This window comes from Botryllus schlosseri, chromosome 11, assembly GCF_051294905.1.
Source record: "Botryllus schlosseri isolate E-star chromosome 11, Bs_hap1, whole genome shotgun sequence".
In the NCBI taxonomy this organism is placed as follows: Eukaryota; Metazoa; Chordata; class Ascidiacea; order Stolidobranchia; family Styelidae; genus Botryllus; species Botryllus schlosseri.
The window spans coordinates 12,189,206-12,207,298 of NC_137246.1; the positions used below are offsets into that span (position 1 = coordinate 12,189,206).

An 18,093-nucleotide genomic window follows, 5' to 3' on the forward strand; every position below is an offset into this window, starting at 1 on the left:
TCATAGGCTTGATCCTAGATTTGCCCTACCGCGAATAGGCCAATGGATCAAGGTGACTATTCATATCTGGGATGTTTGAAAATTATCTTCTGTTTTTGAATATCACACTTGATGTGTTATATTTGAAAGGAAATGATGTATGGCGGATATAGATACAAGTAAGTAGCTTTTAATTTCTATTGGTGCCGTTACCGAGAACTTTCATGCAGTAGATTTCAGTAATTTGCATGACCATCTATTTGAAGAATCGTTATCAGAAATATGTTTTAGATAAGTATTGATGAAATACCGGTATTGCAGTTCCTGTGTTGTGTTGTGTTGTGAAGTGCCAATATGTGTGTACTACAGTCTTTTGACATCTTCGATGAATGTATCTCGTTATTGTATCCTGGTTGAAATTTTTTTCTCTGCATTACTGCGCCATTGATGTAATGTGTGTAGGTGTAGGTGTACTCCTACAGGTGGCGACTGTGTAGTAAGGCCTTGCGGCCACTCGTCATCCTGGTACGTATCGGATTTTCATTGGTGTGTCAAATGAATCTATCTATTGTCCTTACGAACTAGATGCTTATTATGATTGATTTAATTTCCTAGTCAAACTTATGTGTAGTACCGTTATGCTGTTTAGCATAGTTAAATAGTATATTCATATTGAAATGAACCCGAATATTTTCGGCTGACACTCGTCAGGGGTAATCGTCAGCAACTAGTAGAGAATTGGAAAGAACATTGTATATCAACAATCGTATCACAAAATATGACGTCACCAGCATGAAATTTCGAATGAGAGAGCGTTTAGCATAGGAAAAGTGTTTGTCAGGCTCTGTCGCATTCTTTAATTAACCAGTGTTATAGTGTAGTCTCTATTTTTGCGACCTTAGTCACACTGCATATTTGCCAACTTTCGATCTCATAGGGAGCACTGGCGCTGTATAGAAATTCTGAATGATGATTACAGGTAACGATAAAAAGATAGAGCACCATTCCTACATAAATATCTCTCTAACCTACAATTTTAAATACCGTAAACCGGGGTAACTTTGGACTTAAGGGTAACTTTGGACACTAAGCAGTAAAAGATTTAAATGGTTATTGATGGAAAAGGGTTGCCGCTGGATGTCCAATTTTTTTCATGAGGCAACAGTACCACAAGTAGTCTCAATAAAAAGTGGATTCATTTCACTACCAGATAAACCTGACCCAACATTGATAAATTAATGGCGGGGATCAATTTCATCAAAATTAATGGCCATTAAACTTCTTATAACCAAACATAGATAGCATACTCCTAAAGATGCGCCTGCTGAATATGGGATATCGTAAATTACGACAAATACATCCATCAGAGGACATAGCAAGTGAAAGTGTATCTTATAAAGAACATTAATATATATATTTGAAATCGGCAATAAATGACGGTAACATTCTTCATGTTTGCTGTCGATTGCTGACACTGCCAGTGGGACACCCCTTATCACCATATGTTATTTATAAGTCCCAATTGGTGAGGGCATGAGGGAAAATTGAGATAAGAGATGAATAAGCGGACATTAGCCTTCATAAAATAATAATTTACAAAAATAAGGTACTTATTTATGACCATGAAGATTTTGGATTAGGTAACTCTACTTTTTGCTCCATGACCAGGCCTGTTTATTTTTGGATATTGGGTTTTATTTTTGGAGATTCTCCAAAAATAAGATTTGAAAACATCCAAAAATAAGCTTTTTTTGGATGATGTTTTTTCAAGTTTTTTAGTGAAATGCACGAGTCAGTGCAGTGTAAATACTGTTAAAACAACCAGGAAACTCACAAAAACAGCATGTGTGTGCGGGAGGGGGCCTCCGAAACACTAAAAGTACTTCCACTTACTGGAAGGATCAGAGGCGACACGACAAGGGTTGAAGAGGCGGCATGGTATGAAATCGTGCGAGTGTGGTGCGGGCGGGACCTTGTGACGTAGGCCGAATACCGCCACCTCTACATCAATAACTTCGTCCACACGATGATGTGACTGAATGGCTATCTCCAACGGCAACAGGACTTGATTCAGGAAAAGAAAAGTATGTGCCCCAAGTTTGTAGACACATGTTGGTTGTCAATTAAGAAGATGACCACTTGGTTGACTAGACACCGTACCAAACTCCTCGGGGTTATAAACGACAAAAGTCTGGCCTGTGCACCTCCGCTGCAGTGGTGGATCCAACTAATCATCCTCGAGCGCATGGCCACAGAGCTGAGCACTACCGTCACAAAGATTCAGAGACTTGGTCATCTGATCGTGGAGCATCAGGATGAGCTCCATCGCCTGGTCGAACGCCTTCGAGCTCGGTGCCCGCTGAGGACTGGGACAATGACACCCGCGGCAAGGAAGGTCCTCTGGTCAGAGGGTGCTGGACTATCAAGTTCACTGAGTCACGCGATTTCGTGGAGGATCAGAGTGTGCACTGTGCAGTCCTCGACCTTCTCGAGAATATCGACGAAGAAGAGAAGCAGTCCACGTTCGAGGCAGCCAGGAGCCTTATAGCAGGGCTCATCGACGGCATAAAGAAAATTGAAGTTGCCGACAATGAAAGGGTTCTGCCCTGTCTACCACATCAAGTGGTGCAACCTCGTAGGCAGGACAGAACAAACACTTCTTGCTCTTTTAGATTCTAATAATATAAACAAGAGTGATACATATATGTAAGCTACTTTATTTGCAGCTCAGTGAAATGATCGACAAACACCGGGGTGGGCTGTCGAACAAGTGGACACCTGAGTAGATACAGAATATCGAAGACCAATTCCAATCCAATCCATGTCTGTCTGATACAAAATGGACGTCACTTTCAGGCGCATTATTGACGAGCGACAGTTCTTTGGACCCACATGGCTCGATGTTTCCCACAACTGCGACGGTCGAAGCCGATTTCTCGAAAATCAACTGGGAGAAATGTCTCTACCGGGCGCCACCAACTGATTTTTATTTGGAGGGCATTCTCCAGGCCAAAGACTTGTGACGAATATTAGAAAGTTAGATCAAGATCACTGATGATGTCGATGTGTTGAAGAACATGAATACATGATAATAACATACTTTCGGTGAAGTTTTCTATGTAGTATTAGGGCTAAAAACACCTTCATTTCTTATTTTTGGAGATTCTCCAAAAATAAAATTTGAAAACATCCAAAACTAAGCTATTTTTGTTATTTTTGGAGAAATCCAAAAATAAACAGGCCTGTCCATGACCCATGAAAAAAAAAAACTTGCCTCCCCTACACCGTAGCATTTCCAAGATACAAAGCGGAATTGTTGAAAATTGTCCCAAGGTTACCCCGGTTTACGGTACTCCTGTTCGTTAAGAAGTTGATTCATCAAGATTTATTTTCATTTTTCTAGCAATGACAGCTCCAGAACTATGTTGTCTTCGTACCCCAAATATGGATCGAAAGATAGAAGCAGGTATGTAACCATTTGAAAAATTAGCAAAGTTTTTGTTCTTCTCGCCGTGAGCTACATACAGACGGAATGCACATTAGTCTTTCAGGTATGGAGAGTTAGATTCCTACTAATCCGGTTTTCTTCTGGCTTTACAGCGTTTTACTTCCAAACAAGCAAGATTATTATCTTTACTCTAATTCTACGACATACTCTTCTTCCTACAACAGATCATCAGCATCGGTGAGTATCAGTAGGTGTGCGTTTTGAGCATCAGACTGTATTTTTGGGTCCGTGAACGTTTGATCCCCTGCTTTATTGTAATTCTAAATCTTTATGATATTGATAGGTGATGTTCCAAATTCTCATGCTGTGCATGATTCCCAGAGTTGGCTAAGAAAAGGCGGCTAACGTTCTTGTCTTACTCGCTGAAGCTGACAGTTTCCTCTAACAATGCAAATCGAGGTGTCGAATATGAAAATATCAATGATGATGTTTCTTGGTGGACATGGACAGCAGCAGTCTTACCATTGATTTTGAAGTCAAAGGTGATAGATTCAATCCAATCCACCAAACTTTGAAGATATTGATTCGCTGGACATATAGTGCAGACGTTTTGCGTTTTGGGTTGTTCAGGACACTATATGTTTTGCTAAAATAGATTGTGGAATATTTGGAAAATAAGCACAATGTCGCAGTGTTATAGGAAATAGGCTATAACCGTTTTCACTTCACCCAAGCCACCCAACCACCTTTTGGAATCAGATTGTGCTAATATATTTCGATACTTACAGTTGAGGATGGTGTGAACGTGAGGTTCACGTTCGCGTTCTGTGTGTGAACCTCAGAAATTTAGAGGTGCACGCTCACAAACGAACCTTGGTAGGTTCTGCACTGTGAACCTTTTTCATATATTGCAATTTCCCCTTCATTATAACATCTTTGTTTGAAATTTATTGCATTTCAACTGCGGGCCACTCTATGCATGGCACTGGCAGTCTCATGAAAAAATCAACACTGTACGAGCATGCACCGTGACAGTCTCAAAAATTTTGTTTGCTTTGTTGCAAAAGTTTGCTCAAAACATCCAGCTTTCCGTTTGTGAATATTTAGTGACTCTCTGCTGTGAGCTTGACGCGCAATCACACAGCATAAAGAGTGAAATACACTACATGTAGGAATGATGCTTATTCAATCAATCAATGAAATTGATAGCGGTTGTCTGATGTAAAAAATCCAGCCGGTGTACGGGATTTCATATGTTTATTGTATCATAAAAACTAATTCCGTACGATTGGGGGGTTGGCTACTGCTGTATAACTTGTTAATGGGGTAATATCGGTACCAAGTATAGAAACCTGTTTTACATTCTGCTGACTATCAACGTAGCAATACTCAAACGCCGAATACATCGTCCGGTATGTCCTAGATCGTTTAAGGCGTAATCTTATATTTTCTTGCAACCTGCAAGTCCTTGTCGAAATTGTTGGCAAAGCAACGGAAGATATTGATTTTATGGGATGATTATATCATTTGATTGCCCCAGCTGATACATTTGACGACGTTTAAAACGTCAATATGTACTTCAGCATTGTGGATTATTTGGCCCGAGTCGTGGCTAGGTATTGTGTACATTGATATAGTAGGCTATCACTTCACTAAAATGTAGGGTTGGAATTAGCAATATGACGTCATGTGATGTCTTGAGGTTCACATTCGCATTCACACAGAATCTTTCAAATAATACAATATTACCTTAACTGCAATATTTTTAATATCATTATCTTGTTCAATTAATTGATCAACCCTTCTATACACCCAATACTAGCCCATAACTTCCGTTTCTTCAAATTACATGTGTGAGTATCTTAAATTAACTTTTGACACTGTTAACTTTTCTTGACTTTCAACCCTATTGGTGCCATCACTTGTAGTAGGTTACTATAGTGTTGCTCAATTTTTTGACGCTCTTGGGTTTATTATATTGCCCCAATAATTTGGCATCTATTTCGCTTTTAAGGACCCAAAACTAAGTCTAAAGGGTTTAGCCCCCCTTGAAATATATGAATATGGTGTGAAATTGTGAATAGCCTATGTCTATTGAAACTGCCATATGACCCTGCATGCGAAATGCCGACTTTAATTTGATTTGTTTCATAGAAAAATGAGATGGTGCGTCCTGCTATGCGTCATAGCTCAATGTCGAGAGATACTGGATCCACAAGAGGACGTACTTACGATAACGATCACCGAAAAGAGACAATGCCAAGATCAAATACCGATTACCTCAATAAAAAGCCGACCGAAAGAGGCAGAGACACTTCGCTGAGACGTAGCACCAACGGACCCAGGAGTAATTCCACGGCAAGACGACGGGGCTCCAGTCCGGCGTTTGCAAAAACGCAGCCTGTCCCGGAATTTACGACTATCCAGAGCAAGCCGAGGGCCGGGAGAAGTTCCTCTATTGATCGGATGTCTCGAAATCCGATCGCAGCGCCACCGCTTGAGATCAAACGGACCATTCATGACTGTGAGTATTGTGTGGATTGTGTAATTCCGACTGGTGTGAATGATTATGATGGTCGCTGATGGATTGCGCGATAACACAGCTGCTTTGGTAAGGAGTTAGCAAACCGTGACTCGTTAGATTAGTCGATTTCCCTGTAGAGTAACCTACGTCAAACACAGATGATATAGATGTGTCCGCAATGAGTAGCTGTGTCTTGGAGATACAAGAAATGGAATGTATGGTGTGGCTAGTTGAGTTGCTGTGAAAATTTTAGTCTAATTCCTGCCTTAATAAGCTTTCAAAATAGTTTAAAATTTGCTGTGGTCTTGCATAATTTGAAAGGAGCCCTTGCGTCAGTTGAGATGGAGAATCATTCGATGCAGTGTTGGATTGTTTGAAATGTTTGGGTAATAAGAGTGCTTCTATTTTCGAATGCCATAATTTTATGTGATTTTCCTCAATCAAACATCTGCCGTGCCTCTTGTGAGTCGACAGAATACTACTGTACATAAGGAGAACTGATTGTATCTTAATTGGACTATGGTGAATTTGTAGATTTTAATTTGCATTATTGGTTCACGGCATCTTGTACATTCTTAAAGTCTCGATATCTTTGTTGGTTTTTTATGTCAGTTAATTTCCATACTGATTACGTTTCCGTAAGTGTGTTCATCTTCAAACGTTCTAGTCCACAACGAAATAGTATCTTTTTCGGCATTATATGTGTTCTAGTGCTGGGTAGGCCTATGCATCACTACTATTTTTGTCGTCTGTCTCATTCACACCACCATACATTACATCGACCTTTGGCACTGCAATAATACTGGGTAATGGTAATATTCTGAGTTTTGACTGTTGGTCGTTTACTGGTTCATGTCGTCTTGTGTGACTTTGTGTTTCATAGTATACATTCATGATATTGCAGATTAGGCTATAGGTTAATACTTCTCCGATATTCATTGTGTACAAGTGCAACAGCATACTTTCCAGATCCTGGCAATGCAACCGCACTTAGCACTTACAGTTAACAATTTTTCCAGACTAATCAAATTTCAATTTTGACATGTTCATTTCAATCCAATATCTCAATGCACGTCACCTTTGATCTTGAAGTAAATGAGGGAAAGCTACGTTTCGCTGTAAATCATGATGGGGCATTGTGTTGAGACATCTTGTATACAAGTGAATAAAAACTAAAATGTATTGATTTTGCCAAAGTTGATGTGCCAGCTAATCTATTGGATGCGACCAGGTGACAGGAACACTCAATGCGACAAATTAGCTGAACTCATATTACGCTGGAGATGATTTAACATCTTTGGGGATAGCGTACAGCATACTGCCAGCTTCCTATGCGGTATGATAATGAGCTAGTGCAATTATCACTCAATTGACCTACAGTGCAATTACATCATGTGTGTTCTCACTCTTGTAGTATCCAGTAGAGAGCCAAATAGGGTTGAAAGAAAGTACGTACGTTGTGATGAAAGGGCTGTGAATGTGCAGAGAATAGTTGAAATGGCCTGACTTTAGAATTGCAAATGGCATTACTCGTGTCAAAAACGAAATTCGTCACTTATTCATCGTTTATGTTATTTGTTAGCGCAACTTACACAGCTAGCTCTTCAGTGGATGTAAAGAACCATTAAAGATCTTTCCATGTATGTTTAAATGGCCGTGTAAGTGGATGCAAAGGTGACCTTCATTAAATTTTGCAGGCATTTTCAATAGTGAACGGATATTTGTACACTATATAATGCTGTTAATTCTGATTGCATTTACCTGTGCGTTTAATATTGCATAGTTATGTTATGTCAAGAATTTGATAATGGTAAGAGGGTCAGAGAGAATGATGTTGTAATAGAAGATAAGTAGATCTACTTGTGATCTCGATGTTTGGCTGTTGAATGTTCCGGAATTAATGTGTTATTGTTAAACAGGTTGTCGATAAAACAATGCGTTTTTCTTTTAATTCTTTTGCGAACAGATGTTAATTTAATGGTGTAAAAATTAGTTCTTACACAGATATTTTGCTTGCACTTGCGTAATAGCTAATTTTTCACAAATGCATAAGTATGCATGAAAACTGCTGGCGATGCAATCACAGACAGGCGGCCTGAATCACTTTCGAGGTAGGCCTACTGTCCTCTGTATTTTTAGTGAGCAATTCAACTTTTATATAGCCTTTTAGCCTCTATTGGTAGACTCATGTAACTCAGCTCTCCATGTTGCTGTTATGCAGGCTTAATATCTTCATTGAAACGAGCTCATTGTTTTAGATGACAGCCGAATCAAAAAGACCAATTCGTACTCCCCAACGTTTCAAGAGGATTCTGCGAGCAGCCGTGGAAATGGTGGGAATTTGACTTCTTTTTCGAGGTCGTCTTATTCTAGTCGATACGAGGATCACGTTCAGAACGGATACTCGGTAAGTCGGATTAATGAATTTATTTTCGCGATCTCCGATTTAACCTTCAATAATCATGCAGGCTATCGACCGTTTTTCGGGCGAATATCAATAATCTGGCACCAATCAATTGGATGGCATTTAATAATACTGCCACACTTTTACGTTTCTGTTTAATACTGTAATGTGTCATCTGTGGCGGTCACGGTGATTCAGATATCAATTGATAGCTACACGATCATTATCATGCAGTTCCTATGACACATTTACTCTTGTATAGTACAAGTATAGCTGTAAAACATAACAGTAGTTTTCACTATAATTATTGTATTATTCTTTATACTACAAAAGTGACTGCAATATGAAGCTCACTATGCTGGTAAAATGCTTTTTGCTATTGATGATGTCTAGAATACCGAATTCATCAATTCTGCCAATTCCACAAACTCAATCGTTTATGACATCACAATGCACAGTGGAGTTCCTTTCTAATTTCAATCGCAAGCGGACAGCATTGAAGATATGCCTGCTTGTTGTTAGCATGGGTTAGAAGTGTAGGGATTTGATGTGGGTGGTTTGCTTTGTGTCATGCCGGCACGGGGACATGATAAAGGCACTTGGAGCAGTGAGACTACGAGGAAAATTCACCCCAGGAGAGGGGTGCACGGAGTTGGCTTACAAATTCAGAGTTCACATCGGCAGTCTGTGGTTGACGCAAGACTATCAAATGATAACATCGCTGTAGGTGTTACTGCGGTGCTAGGAAGTAGGAACTAATCGTTTTGTTAGTGAGACATCTGCGGCTTTCAGACTCTTTGCTTGCATTATTCATGTGCGTAGCCGACTAACATGTAGGAATCACCAAAATGTGCATAATCCATTACAGGATACGCCGTCTTCAAGCCACCGAAACTTTCATAGCGCAAACGCTGGCCTGATTGGCCTGAAAAATATCGGCAATACGGTGTGTGAGACTAGCTTTGTGGGTTTATGGCTTGCATACATAATTGATCTTCCCTTTTTAGTGTTTTATGAACTCGATTTTACAATGCTTGTCGAACACAAAGTCACTGCGAAACTACTGTCTCGATGAGACGTACTTGCAGCAGAAAAACCCAAAATCTCCGCTGAAAGGAAAGTTAATTGCAGGTCAGTCTCGCATTATGTCTGGGGGAGTTGTTGCGACAAAGTTGATGTTTGGTGATGACGAACATGATCAACATGAGTATTATGATTTTACCTTACCTGTCACTTCTGGTATTGTATTTGACATCTTTGTCTCATTTCAAAAGCAGATATTGACGTGTACTGCTGTGGTTATCGGGTATGAGAAGAATTGGCAAGTTTTCGTATACTTGCTTGGACATGAATTAAACTTTTGTATCCTGAGCTAAAACACGGTGCCTGAATTATTTAAGGAATGATCGACTGTTGGCGTTTTCAAAGATATTGTTTGCTTACTCTGTTTAAATTCTCAATGCTGACTGAAATTAATCAGATTATTACAAGTCGCATTGGGCAGATGAATGTTCCCATTTTAGTGAATTTATTCACACAATAGGCCAGTCGTGACGCCGTCATCTCTACCCTTGGTAGCCTTTTTTTTTATCACTGTGTGTAGTGTGTCTTATTCATTGCTACTCTGTCATCTATGTTACCGTGATCACATAAAGTGGTGCAGAACCTTCGAAAATTATTTCAAGCCAAAGTATTTGCGACTGCTTGACATGAGCTGTAGTCCAATGCGGGACCCAGGTGCGAATCACATTATTATAGTGAGTTATCGCGTGAATGTTATCGAGTTTGCTGCTTACGTGCTTAGCTATAAAATTGCTTACTAACGGGCTAGAATCCACATAGCTCACTCCTTTCAACTCTTGCAGCGTTCTCTGACGTCGTTACCCATCTCTGGCATCCCACCAGCAGCAGTGCCATTTCGACGGCCGGATTCAAGTCGCAGATTCAAAAATTTTCGAAGCGATTCTCGGGATATGAGTGAGTCGATTGCAGTTATATGATGCGCGTAAATGTCGACGGCTAGTCGTACCCGATCAAAGTTTCTTCTGTAGCCACTTCTTTGGTGGGTTGGAGTTGAACTGATGTTAAGTTAATGCAATTTATCGGTATGTTAACACGTACCGATGTATAGTACTCTGTTTAGCTCTTACTGGGAGTCTTTTAATGGCTAGCATTGTTTATTTGGATATGATTAAAAATTAACTTGCTCCAAGCCAGTGCTTCATAAGCCGGTCTCAGGAATTCACGGGAGGTCAAGACACACAATAAGTATTCGTGATAATCTTTTGTGTGAAAATCATGTCCTAACAATATTGTTCTTTTACCACTGTCGTTGATGCGCAGTTCATTTTTCGCACCCGTACTCTATTGTAATGTGTCACATGCGTGTGTAGCAGATTGTTGTTATGTGACAGGCGAAAATTTAGGGTTCACCGAAGTCATGCAGACTATCACAAGGACTCACCTGGTTAGTAACGGTGAGAACCACTGCACTGAATGAAATTGATATAAACAGAATACAGTAAATCCTTCGGGACTAACTACACAAAATTCAAACAACCGATGACCAAGAAATGTGCAGAGAAAACCCAGCTGCGTGACCACTGTTATCTGGTCATTACTACTTTGTACTACTTTATTTTTTCAAACAACTCGAAACAAGGATCGCTTTTAGTCTATTTCAGCAATCCTGTTGACATGACCCTACTATGTGACTGATCTCAAAATTGTCTTGACCGCACTTTTCCGACTAGCATCATTTTAGATTGTTTAATGCGTATCGGCGAACTGCATGGGACTATTAAGGAAATGTGGTCATGGAGTTATTTTGAGTGGGTGCTTCCCACTGCTTCCCATTCGTTGTATTACTAAAGCTTGAGAATATATTGCTAATATACGACACATGCGATGCGAATCAATGCAAGTTGGCGCATGTAGGAGGAGGGTAGCAGACCTCCTTCTGCCAGCTTCCGTAATAAGTGGTGACTTGGATATGGACACAATAGAAATGAATTCAAGGGTTTCTTGAACTTCTTTTACCGTGGAACATTAATTTTTGGGGCTTGGTTGTGTGAACCCCTCTTTAACCGTACAATAACTATTGGCGTCAACGTGGATAAAACATTGAAGACGGTGAAATATTCCAAGTAGCCTAAACATGAAATTTGGGGATTAAAATTAAATTTAAAGAAGGGTCAACACTTTTCCGTTCACCCCTCGTCCCGATTACCAGTTGCTGTTGTGGTGAGCACTGAAAATTGAGACAATGTATGGACAAAAGGCAAAAATGTGGACAGATTTTACCGATGAGGATAATTTAGTTTTATAGTGTACAGTTGTAGTCTTGCCATCGGCTTTTCACGGAGCCCTTGAAACTAGTCTGCGGACCCGCAAGGGATCCATGAACCCAGGCTGAGGAACCCCCATTTCAGATTTTGATTTGACTTGGATCTCAAATAATCTCGTCCCTTATGTGTTTACATCCGACGTCCATTAACGGGTCGGATATCGATCAGACATTTGCGTAGGTCTGCGCAGCCGCTTGACGAATCGCGTTTGCGAGGCCGCGGTCGATTTATTATGCATGAAGCTCGCGACAAAATCAGTGACACGGGTGCTTTTGCGTGATTCAGACAACAAGATTGCCAAGAGTTCTTGAGATTTCTGATCGAGGGACTGCACGAAGAAGTCAACAGGGCGACGGAAAAGAGAAGTCGTACCATGCCAAACTTCGACTCCTTATGGTAAGCGAAATTGCTAGTAATAACTAGGGGTGGGCGTAAACGAAAATTACCTCGTGATGATTTCAAACATCTGATAGGAGATAATATATCATTCAAAACATGTACCACAAGGATACCCACGTTGATAGAAACAGCATACCCCTGTAGTAGTGATGGACTTGCAGTATTGTTTCAGGTCGCTAATGGTATATTAGTGTCAATTAATTAGAGATAGTAGAGTAGTGCTCGAATCGGAATAATCAAATCGCTGGATTTTGCCCAGACCCACTAATAACCGCTGCTGTTCTGGGTGCGACGCAGATTGAGGAATTTTGAGACTTTTCAGAGATGTAATCGCATGGTGCAAATTTGTTGGGGGTCCTGAATACCGTTTTTGCATGACCGCTTTTGCGCTGTTCTGTTACATAAATGCACTTTGTGTGATCTTTGCCAGGTTTGTTATTTTCCTTGTAGTCACAAGTTCAAGTTCCCATATCATAGGCTTACCATATTTTGGAAATCCAAAAAGAGGACACTTTTTTAGAAATTCGCAACTTGCAAAACCGGAGTAGAATTCTCAGAAAACATTGAATATTTCCCACTTTGTGATCGGTTGACTAAAAAAAAAAAAAAAAAAAAGAGGTCATCACTCATCACTTCTGCTCAGAGCTCAAAATACTGTTTTTCTCTCCACATTGCCCGGTGGATGACTAAAAAAAAGGTCATCTTTTCGCTCAGAGTTAAATTCACCGTTTTTGACTCTGAAATATCCGCCGCAGCGTCACTTCTGTGCTAATTTGCGGCATATCACTTGCAATTTGCTCTAAATCTGACCTAAATTTTCAAAAAAGAGGACAAAATCTCAAAAAAGAGGACAAAAGGGCGTCCTCCGTGGACACTTTCAAAAAAAGTCAAAAAAGAGGACAAATCCTCTTAAAAGAGGACGTATGGTAAGCCTACCATATCAAATTGTTGCATCAATTATTATAAAAATATTCGCGCGTAAAAAGTCTGCATTTGCATATTTTAGTAATATGACGCAAAATGGCAATTGACACTAGGAACAGGTTTAATCTTCTGATGACAATTTAAATGACACTTCCACTCGCAAGAGTGATGCAAACTACCCAAAACTACTTTTCAAATTCCAAAGTGAGACGATTAAGTAGTTTTGCCTGTACAACTATACAGGTAAAAGTGGACAAAATCTAAAACCAAGACCGCTTGAACAAGTAGTGCTAGTCGGCCAAACTTGCTCGAACTTCGCCGTTGACCACCACTGGGTCTACGGGAGTGGCTGGAATCTTCCAGGGCAGACCAGGATGCTGGGTTGTAACAAAGTCACGAGGTTCAGAGTCACAAGTCAATTTCACTTTTATAGTTCCGAGTCGAGTCAAGTCGAGTTATTTTCCATTCACCGTCTAGTCAACTCCGAGTCACAGTCAGTGAGTAGAGGGTCAAGTCCGAGTCATAGTGAGTTGTGACTTTAGTCTGAGTCCCAGTTCACTGTTAAACTGTGAGTTCAACCCACTTTTTCAGCTCTACTTGAGTGACATGGAATGGCTTGCATTCATAATATAGTAATTCTTAACAGTTTCTGTCCCCATTTTCAAAGTACCAGTGCTGATAGACCAAATACCAATAATGCGGTAACTTTACTATTCTTCGATGGTACAATGAACTGTCTGTCTTAACCGTAGTAGTATAAGAGTCATTGGTTCTCGCCATGCACAATGACACAAGTCATTACAACTCTACCAGGATGTGCTCGGCCCCCTATTTTGTTATTATTTCATCAAATATTTCTACAAAGTGCGTTATTTGTAACGTTTCTATTTGTCATTGGTAATAACGCCTCCGCCGTGTCTTCTTTTCGTTCTTCAGCGAGGAAAGCAAGGCCGACAAGACGTGGCAATTCTACTTGAGCAAAGACAGCAGTTTCATCGTCGACCTGTTCATGGGTCAGTTGAAATCGTCGCTGGAGTGCCAAGAGTGCGGGCACGTGTCGGTTACCTTTGATCCGTTCTGGGATTTGTCGTTGCCATTGCCCAAGGTAATGTGAACCGTGCAGGCAAGGTCGGGTGCATGGATTTGAATCTGAACTCAAGTTCGCGTAAGCGTTTAAGATGGTTTCGACAATCCATTACCCGACTTTAATTGGATTTTCTACTGGGTTTTGAAAATGTGCACAATTCAAACACAATTGGTTCCTAGTTCTACAACTAAATTTTTTTTTAATGCGTTAGTAAAACTATTCACTTGAAAATCCACAGCTGAAAATACTCAACAAACCAGTAGTTATTTGACTGCCAACTAACTTGATTGTTAATTTGCACGAATTGTTAGTTTGCCTAAAAAAACGATTCACACCAATTCGGGCATTTGAAAAATATAGTGGCAAATTCTTTAATTATTTATTTATTTACAGATCTACCCACCGTAAATACTATGGTTTGAAATCCTAAATGTTGAACATCAATAACTTTGCTTCTACAGGTTGGAATTGAGACAAATTTGTGCATCGTTTTTTCAGACAACCTATCAGTTTCATGGGTTAGCCATGAAAGTTTTTATATCTATTTTTGTTGGATAAATTCAAAATTTTGCACTCCAATAACTTTGCTTATAGGGATGGGGATTGGGGATTGAGTCGAAATCGGTGTGCAGTGTTTTTTTTAGGCAACCTAATGAATTTTATCAACTACACAGTAAAATTAAAAAAAAAGAAGTTATTTTTGAACAGCCCTATTGTACAGGGTGGCGAGATAGCGCAGTGGTATAATCCGCGGCTGCAACACCAATGGGTGCGGGTTCGAGTCCGACCGAGGACGACTTCCGAATTCCGACACCTAAGTGTTGGAGGTTTACCTAGGCAACCTCATCCGCGTCAGCAGTGTCTTACAAAAAGCCTAGAGGTGGGCCGTGCTATAAGTCGGCAGTTACGGAAAATAAGAAGAATATCGGCCTGGTGTAAATGACCATAGTAGTCGACAAACACCATGAATACCCCAAAACCACCAAACAAGCCCTATTGTACAAGTCTGCCTTGAAATCTGAAAATTTGAGGCAACTACACTATAGTCGAGTTACTTTGTAAATTTGCGTGAATATAGAAGTTACTTGACTCTTCTCGTGATCAAAATTTGCACTCAGGGGTAGTGACACTGGTTGGCGGTGCTGTATTTTAGAAATCTGTATATATTTATTTGTTCATTGTGATTCTACGCCTAATGCAGTTCGCTTTCGTTCGATCCAGAATTCGTACAGAAGTTATGACCTGGACAGTGTGAGCGTGACGTCCTGCCTCGAAAATTTCACGAAAGAAGAAATTCTCGACAGAGACGAGAGACCGGTGAGGCTTCTAGAATTCAGAACATGTATTTTGAAGCGCTGGCTCGTAGCCAGTCGAAATAAGGAAGGGTTTGATAAAAGGAGGTGTTTGGATACTGTATTTATAAATTCACCAAGAGAGCTTGAATTTATTAGGGTTAAGTATATGCGTGAATGTCCATAGTACATGGGTCAGACAAACTCCCTCCTGTTGATGAACTTACTCCTATGTTAAATACATGTAAGTTACTTTTCAGCACGATATGATAAGATTACCAGTACGTCCGACTGTGCTGTCAATTAGCAAGTTTGTAACTCCCGTGAATACGCAACGTATTCTCTGTACACCAATAACCGCGCTGACACGTCATAATACAGCCATTGTATCAGGATATGTCATGCATTCTATTTTGCGAGTAAATGAATACCAAGTCTGTTTTGGAATCTAATGGCACTGATCAGATGATTCAGACCTTTCTTATTTTCTGATATTCGAATTTATTCCGCGTCACGTTTATAGCCTTGAAATATCTCGGTTTTGTTTCAAAATAGAAGTACGCGTTCGCAAGATACATATGAGTAGTCGATAGGATAGTTTTTCTTTTATTTCGATGAAAGTCTTGATAACCATGCAGATAATTTCAATTTAATAATTTAACAATTGTGCAATATATGTATTGATTATCCATGCCTTGGACGTCCGTAATTAGGTTTACTTCATTTTTATTGGGCTAGTCTAGTTGGTAATGGCTTCAAAACAATATTTCTACCTAATTGCCGTAACTTTTTCCGTAAAATTATATCGAATTGACGGGACAGTGACATTCGGATTGCTGAGCCGCTTTCTTGTGACTTGTGGGGCGACAAATGCCTTTTGCAATGTCAAAATATGGTGTCGGTAAAGATGATTGGATCGGTTTGAAATTGTACTTTTCGATCCTCTTTTTCACAGACATGCGAGAAGTGCAGATGCCGGAGAAGAATGACCAAGAAATTCACGATATATCGTTTTCCTAAAATCCTTGTGATTCGTATCCTTTCTCTGAAAAGTTTTCAATTTGCATCCTTTTTGGTTTTGCACTTCTCATCCGTCATGAAAATTACTTTCGTTAACACGATATGTTTAAGATTTGAAGCGATTTTCCGAAGGTAGTTTCAGGCAGAAGTTAACGACCAGCGTCGATTTCTCTCATAAGTTGAAGATATCCAATCCAATTTGTGAGTATTTTCTAGCTACACCGGACCGTTGTGTTGATGAACCTTGTGTGCTGAAATTTGCTTTTGCAGCTGTCTCGGACGCGTCTTTCAACCTTTACGGTGTTTCGAATCACAGCGGTTCTTGTTTCGGCGGACACTACACGGCATATTGTAAAAATCCGGAGACAAGGAAGTGGCATTGTTTTGGAGATTCTGTGTAAGCATCATTATCTTTTTCTAAGCGTCTGGCTTTCTGTCGTAATATTGGCATTGATGCGATACCGACCTTACTCAATTACTAGGAATTGGACGTTTTATTGCATGTAGATTGCTGGCGAATGTCGAAAGCTGTATTATTATTATGTACGTTGGGAGTTTTTTTATGGTATTTGAGATATCATTTCGATACTGAAGATAACTTTCTGGGTGTACGTCTGTAAAGGCCTCGTTATAAATTGCAATTGTTTTCATTTTATTGTGACTCACTGGGTTGTTCCAATGTAATTCCCATTCGAATTCATGTTCATATCTACTTGATCTATTTCGAATGGCAGTCTCCGTTAACCACTAACCTCATGCAGAAGTAGTAAAAAAGCGAAGGAACATTGCCGAAAATTTAGAGCTATGATTGTGTTGAGCCGTGAGCTGTATGGAAAAAATGCGGTGTCCGGATTGGCATGAGAAAAAATTGAATTGTAAACTGGAAAACTGATGCTATTCAGACTTATAACATTAACTTACGCTGTTGAATTTCCCTTCGGCACTGCACTCCCTGACCGGTATTTTATCTTGCCGTTTGTTTCATAATCTCGATTTTTATATTCAAAGGGTATCCTCGATGAGCGAATCGTCAGTTCAAAGCCGGGAGGCATACGTTCTATTTTTTGAACAGTCATCTCGAAGTTATCTGTGATTGTATTTATAAATCGGAATCAATTAATATTTTATTCTTTAAATATACATACTGGGATGTAAAGTTTAGGTACAGCACAGTTTCTTGCTCTGATATTCATGCTTGGTGTGTGTGTCTTGAACGTACTATATACTCTAAGAAAATTTCCAGATGATCATCAACTCGTTATAGCCTGTGGATATTGGTTATGTAACCTATACTACAACGGCCGAACGTCAAGCGTCCTATTTTTGTTTTGCATCTTCTGACCGATGCTTGAAAAAGGTGCCATTGCTTTGTCATGAACTGTACTGTGCATTTTTTAAACTGTACTTCTCATTTTAATTTCATTACACCTGCCGAAACTGTGTGTGAATACGTAGCAACGAAACAATTCATCGGTAACGTTTAATGATATTAGAATATTTTTATAGATCGGTGCTTGTGTTGATCACGTGTTTACGCTCTGTTTATTCCATGGTTACATACCATGGTGAAGTTTTCCGATCCCTGTGTTTTCATGTGACTAGAAGGCTGATATTTTTAAAATATATGAAGGTGAAATCCAAATATATTTATCAAAATCTCTGAAAATAA

General features: G+C 39.8%; 1 protein-coding gene across 2 annotated transcripts; it reads left to right on the forward strand.

Moving 5' to 3' along the window:
- On the forward strand, positions 1-18,093 carry LOC145450126 (ubiquitin carboxyl-terminal hydrolase 2-like). 2 transcript variants are annotated; one of them, XM_080328615.1, is made up of 15 exons: positions 7-158; positions 3,383-3,445; positions 3,580-3,664; positions 5,582-5,951; positions 8,210-8,358; positions 9,224-9,301; positions 9,363-9,486; positions 10,221-10,332; positions 11,988-12,098; positions 13,962-14,130; positions 15,334-15,429; positions 16,360-16,438; positions 16,536-16,625; positions 16,695-16,821; positions 17,433-18,093. In XM_080328615.1, exons 1-15 carry the CDS (start codon positions 133-135, stop codon positions 17,515-17,517), a joined length of 1,764 nt encoding a protein of 587 aa, XP_080184741.1. In that variant the 5' UTR covers positions 7-132; the 3' UTR covers positions 17,518-18,093. The 2 variants fall into 2 exon arrangements, with proteins under 2 accessions (XP_080184740.1, XP_080184741.1); XM_080328614.1 differs by having other exon boundaries at positions 1-158; positions 16,536-16,821.